General features: G+C 35.6%; 1 protein-coding gene across 1 annotated transcript; it reads right to left on the bottom strand.

Annotated features, from left to right (window-relative positions):
- Positions 1 to 3,218: 3,218 nt before the first annotated feature.
- Positions 3,219 to 4,794, bottom strand: LOC150108761 (uncharacterized). The gene has a single exon (XM_090416219.1). It carries the CDS (start codon positions 4,674 to 4,676, stop codon positions 3,393 to 3,395), a length of 1,284 nt encoding a protein of 427 aa, XP_090272345.1. The 5' UTR covers positions 4,677 to 4,794; the 3' UTR covers positions 3,219 to 3,392.
- Between the last annotated feature and the right edge of the window lie 1,955 nt (positions 4,795 to 6,749).

The following is a 6,749-nucleotide window of genomic DNA, read 5'->3' as shown; positions in this document are numbered from 1 at the left end:
TGCCTGAGATAGTTATCTCTCAAGAACTTGAGAAATTCACTTTCTTTATTCCAAAATGCTATCTCTTCATTCCAATCTATACTGCCATAATTAAAATCACCCATAATAATTACCCTTCCTTTGTTCACTAATCCAAGTTGTTTATACATTTCTTCACCACCACCTTCCACATTCCCAGGCCTATAGCAACATCCAACTAAATATGTCTTCCTCTCAACCTCCACTTTATACAACATTGCCTCATAACCATTGCCACTATTTCCCCCTTTCATGTCTACCTTATGTGGACTAATTCCCCTGCTATCATCAGCAGCACTCCCCTTCCCTTTCTATCCTCACGAAAAATACTGTACCCTTCCATTTATATTCCCGTTATTACAATATCATCTTCATTCAACCATGTTTCACTTATTCCAATGATTTGGGGGCAAATAAACTCAATCACTGAAACCATTTCATCCCCTTTATTTCTGATACTTCTGGCATTTATAAACAAGCACAACAGTTCATTTTTAGGTCTATAGCCAGTCCTATCCAAGCCATATGTTGGTTGTGATTTCCTCACTACACCTGGCAAATCACCTTTATCACCGCATACCACATATACCTGCTCAGTCTCCACTTTTCCACCCACATTGCAATATACTCCATCTTCTTACACACATTCACTGCCACTTTCAACATTCACTCTCTCTCTATGCCATGTCTCCCTGTTTCCCTATTCCTCTTGTATTCCCATTCTCTCTTCCTCTCTCACACACACTACTACTGTTTCCACTGTCAAGCACTGCTGTCTCTTCAGTACCACTCTCCTGATTTTTCTCTTCCTTCTGATCTCTGGCACGCATCACACACTGTACTTCCACACACTATACTTTCATCCAGCACACTCACACCAAAGCCATTTAAATGCAACCCATCACGCCTGTATAATTTCATTCTTCCCTCAAACACATGCCATACATCCACAAATTCCACTACCTTCTCACACAGCTCCACAAACATACCATTCATGATTTTGGCTCTCTGTCACAACTCATTATCATCATACCTAGGCAACACACTGACAATCTTTCCTACTACACTTATCTTTCACTCTTCTCAATAGCCTCCTGATATTTGTCCTCATATCCTTCTTATGTCGAGTTAGATCATTCATCCCTACAATCACAACTAACTCTCTCGCTCATTTCTTCCTCATGTCAATTATCATACTCATTCAGAGACTCTGAATAGATCAGAGACTGTGTTCAAGTTATTTATAATACCATATTGTTTGAGAAAATTGATGGAAAAATTTGTTATTATCTGCTAATGTATTGTAGATTCTGTATATATATATATATATATATATATGGCCAGACTATTGTTGTTGTCTTTTTTTTCTATGGTGAATGGGATTCTTGGATGCAGACTGTTTAAGGTAAAGGAGGAATGCATGTGATGTGTCTGGGCCATGCAAACATTTCAGCTCCAGCTGGAAGGCTTAAGTGAAGCTATGTCAGTGGCCTATTTTTCAAAACTCTCCATATCTCCATAACCCAGTAGCAGTAACCTCTATCTATTTCTGTTTTATTCTTCTAAATGTAGTAACACAAAGTATGGGGAAACCTGTGTAATTCTTAGGCATCATCATCCTGTAACTAGCAAGGCTTTCTACTAATCTCTGTATTGGATGCTTTTCCTAGCTTGGACTTTGACTCCAACAGAGTCTCTGATCTAATGAGAAAACAAGCAGCAATAGCCATTCCTCACAGCTGAACTTAATTCCATCATTCTGATATAATAGCTACAATTCCGAAAGAATTAACAAAGTACTAAATCCTCCCTCACCACATCCACAGTCAGTGCTATGTGCAAATTTCAAGTAGTGCTATCACTGTTCCTCATATCTGTGGTTAGTCTAAAAAAATAATAATAATAATTGCTAGAACTTCAGTCACGTGAACTGTATCAATATAGTTCATACAACCTTTTGAGTGGTGTTTGGAAGCAGTACAGAGGTTGTCTGTACTGCTTCCAAACTGGCTGCCCTTATCTGCTCCTAAAACCAGCTCCTTCTCTCAGTTCCTAGTGTACATAAAATACTGATTTTTTTTCCAAAAGATCAGTAGGTCAACAATGGAACACATCATTTTGGTGGATTGTCACAGGATTGAATTTCTGCTATGAGTTTAATGATAACCTCACTCATGACAATTTCATCATCATGCGTATCAAGGATTTAGGCCTGGCATGGCCTGTTCCGGCCTTAGAAGTCATTATTTAAGAGGACGTCCTGGTTTTCTTTTTCCTAATGGCTTGTACTTTTAAGGCTTGTTTTGGTAATCTTTCTGTTTTCATTCTTTGAGCATGTTCCAAATTATGACAATTTAAATATCATAAATTACTGTTGCAGATAGGCTAAAAATTGAATAATCTGGAAACCTTGATAGACGAAACATAGGCTTGCTTACAATCCTTCTTACTTGGGCTCCACTAAGCAGGATTGTAGTCTCACTTAGCAATGAAAATCATCTCTCATCAAAAGACATTCACAAACATCCATGCCATAGTAGGATTCAAAAACCTACTGATTGGTGAGACACAGAGCATAATGGTAGAATAATAATAAAACAAAGAACAAATTTAGATAATAAGTGGTTCCTTATAATGCTCACATAAATTATGAAGAATGCAGTAAAAAAGTACATCAATGCAGTTCATACTTCAATGCTTTACTCCTTGGATTCTTCCCAAACTAAATATGTACAATTAAAACTTCTGTAACCCTTTTAGCATAGGGTCAATATCATGATAAAGATCCATCACCCATTCACTTTAAGAAAATTAAAAGCTCGTAGATCCCTTTCCCATACATTTCAGGAAATGCCTGCATAAATATTATGTGTCGTTTCTGAGACACTATAAGAACTGTTATGATATGGAGCTTTTAGAGGATATTTTAAGTTTTAGAATATATTTTAAAGTATTTAAAATGTTGGGTTAGAGGTTATGTTATATTATTTCTGAGAGAAACAAACTGCATTAATAAATAACGAAAAAGGCTAGTGTGTATGGCCAGCCACGGTTATCCTATATTAAGAACTTTTGTAATATAATAAATCGCACAACTTCAAAATACTTTATGTTAAGCTTAATTGCTATACTAAATGATCTGAAAGTTTCACACAATTAAAAGTATTTACATTATGAAATGGATTGTGGAGTAGATGCGCTTGTAATTAAATAACAGATTTTATATAAAAACTGATAAAATTAGAATGCGATTGCAGTGAGTAATAAATGCCAATTAAACTACATCACAAAATGCATTCTTCTCAAAACTTCCACTAATCTACTGGCATATATCAATCCTCTGAGTCTAAAGAAACACGTATGATTTTCTGAGACTATTCTAAAAAATATTTCGTTAGTGCCATTCTGATATTATCTGCTCTGTCTCCCAACACTAAACTTGTTGGTACTGGCATTAATGTTTTCGAAGCACCTTCACATTGAAACCATTCTTCCAACAGTGGCTCTTTATATCGTTCACATAAATTATGAAGGATACAACATGCTGCAGCAAAAGTTGGAAGTGTATCAATACAGTCATGCTGCATTAAAATACTCTGCCACCTGGCTTTCAATCTTTTTGTGGCTTCCTCCCAAATGGAATATGCACAATTAAAATGATCATTGAACTTCTGTAAATCCTTGGGCATTGGGTCAATATCATGATAAGGCTTCATGATCCACTCCCCGAGTGGATATGCAGCATTAGCTAAAATTAATATAGGCACTTCAACACCCTCTACTTTCCTTGTCATATCAGGGAAGAGAACCCTTTCTTCTCCTTTTAACCAAAGGCTAGAATTTGTTAATACTCTTGACATGGAAACACTACCTGGCCAACCTATATTCAGATCCCAAAACTGGCAAGAAGAATCACACACACATTGTAAAATGACTGAATATGCACCTTCATTATTAATATAGTCAGCTGTATTCTCTGATGGTGGCACAACAGGAATGTAAAGAGCACCGACTGCTCCTGTGCACTGTGGAAACCCATATTTAGCCTCAAATTCTTCAAGCACTTCTTTTAAAGTATCTCCTGTTGGCACTTTCACGTACTGGGGCATGAGGACATGAACAATTGCTTCACAAACCTCCTTTATTATTGCACCAATACTTCCTTTCGAAATGCTAAACAAGTCAGATATAGTCCTGTAATCTTTCCCAGTAGCCAAACGCCATAGTGTAATTGCAATTCTTTTATCTGGCGGGATCGAACGCCGAAGTTTTGTATCTGATTTGCTAAGATAGGGACATAACTCGGTAACAATATATTGAAAAGTCGTTTTACTAACTCTGAAATGCTCGAGCCATTGCTGATCTGTGAATCTTTCTTTGGCAATCTTATCCCACCAGTCTGATTTTGGAGGTGAAATCAATAATCGTCTTTCACTTGCGCAACTTGCATACGCCCATGCTGAAAGCATCATCATGAATAGCATTCTTTCGTGTGCTTGTCGTTCATAAAATCGTCGAATTCTTTGCCTTCGGCCGTAATCTGACTGTCGAAGTCTTTGTATTCGATATAATAATCGACGACGTCGCGATGCCTGGATTAACATCATCTGATACATCACTAAAGGAACCCCTACAGTCACTTCCTGTGGAAGAGACATGGTTAGGTACTTCAAAAAAATACCATACAAAATATCTTCGTTTCCTTATTCAACATTAAATACGCTGCTCTATTTCATTATACTTTCACTACATAGATCCAGCTCTAAGCAGAAACACACATACCGAAATATAACCACAGCGCCACAGTTGCCAACTTTGAACATTGTAATGATCCAAAAACTCGCATTTTTTTTTTTTTTTTTTTTTAGGTGGTTGAAATGCAAAACAAACTGTAACAGAAATAAATGCAAATGATTTCTATCAGACTAACTTCTATAACTACTGAAAAGAGCCTCCGTAGCTCAAGTGGAAAAACGACGGTACGTGGCGTCCTGCGATTGGAAAAGGCCTAAGCTTGATTCTTGTCGTGATGGGTTGTTTCTATTGAAAGCAGTGGCGGCTGGTGAAAATTTTAAGTGGAGGGTGCTGCATATACAAAAAAAAAAAAAAAAAAAAAAAAAAAAAAAAAAAAAAAAAACGCTTTTTTTTTTCCTAATCAGTAACGAATTTATTAATAAATAAATTTACATATTAAAATTGCTTTATTAAAAATATTTCATTCTCACCACGAACAAACACCAATAATAAAAGTTTCGTATCAATAGCAATGACAAGCACAAACGAATATCGGCGTTAGATCGCAGTGAATTTGTTTCGTGTAATGATAATTGAAAACATATTATTCCTTTCATATTTTCAACAGTGACACTCGTCATAATTCAGCCTTGTATTTATAATAAATAATAATTATATGTTATTTTAACAAAATAAAATAAGATTTACAAAAAAACAGTTCACCAGGCACATGCACCAATAATTAACATTTCATATCTCACAGAAATAAGGCGCGTAAGCACACTAAAAACACACTGCCCTTTGAGCAGTTACAGTTGGGAATGACGTAATGTGTAATGACAAGAGCAAACGAATATCGGCGTTATATCGCAGTGCATTTGGTTCGTAATTAAAAGCGTTAATTGAACAATTCCAATTATTAACTATTCAATCAATGTCAAAACATAAGCTGTTACCTTTAACCTTTAACATGTTTTACTGCATTTATATAATGTTGTAAGTATTTGCAGGCATAGACTTCTGTGGCTAATTTGTTCAAAAGACATATTTTGGTGATTAAACCACACTTTGATACCAAAAAATCTATGGTGCTCCAAAGATCCACAAGACAGATATATCTTTAAGACCAATAGTAGATGGAAGAGATTCACCGACTTCAAACGTGGCGAAATACTTCACCAACGTGATCTCACATCATATAGGAAAAACATCTTCCTTCAAAAAAAAATAGTACATATTTCATAGAAAAAGTGAAAGATATACATATTGGTCCACAGACATCTTAGCAAGTCTAGACATCATCAGCTTGTTTACAAACGTCCCGATACAAGACATTTTGAATCTCCTAGAAGACCCCTTCCCTCCGGACATCTTAGATCTTTTTAAACATTGTATAAACAATACTTTTTTCACCTATTAAGACAGAATCTGGGAACAAAAAGAAGGACTGGTCATGGGTTCATCATTATCACTGGTATTAGCACACCTATTTATGGAAAAATTTGAAAACAATGCTCTAAAGAATTACCACAAAAAACCAAAAATACGCCATGTAGACGATATTTTCATCATATGGTATGGAACATCAGATGAACTTATCAATTTTAAAGATTACCTCAACAATTTGCACAACACCATAAAATTCACTTTAGAACAAGAAGAAAATAGAAAACTTCCTTTTCTAGATATTCTATTAGACGTTAATGAAGAAAATAAACTCTCCTTCTCAGTATATAGGAAACCGAGCAACATAGGAAGATTTCTAAATGCAGCCTCACACCACCATCCTTCACAAAAAATAAGCCTAATTAAAACTCTTCGAGACAGAGCATAGAATATCTCCAGCACACAAGACAGATGTAATGAAGAACTAAAATACTTAACACAAATCCTCCAACAGAATAGGTATCAAAACAAAACCATCAAGAGAATCCTTAAAATACCTCGAACTAACAACACAATAAAACAGGTCAAGTGTTGATCAATTTTATTAACTT

Source organism: Typopeltis vanoorti, chromosome 3, assembly GCF_054136105.1.
Source record: "Typopeltis vanoorti isolate ZY-2024b chromosome 3, IOZ_Tvanoo_1.0, whole genome shotgun sequence".
Taxonomy (NCBI): Eukaryota; Metazoa; Arthropoda; class Arachnida; order Uropygi; family Thelyphonidae; genus Typopeltis; species Typopeltis vanoorti.
This window is presented reverse-complemented; position numbering and strand designations above follow the sequence as displayed.

Bases quoted from the DNA above. Each gene is read 5' to 3' on its own strand.
- LOC150108761 (XM_090416219.1), bottom strand. From the start codon at position 4,676: ATGTCTCTTCCACAGGAAGTGACTGTAGGGGTTCCTTTAGTGATGTAT.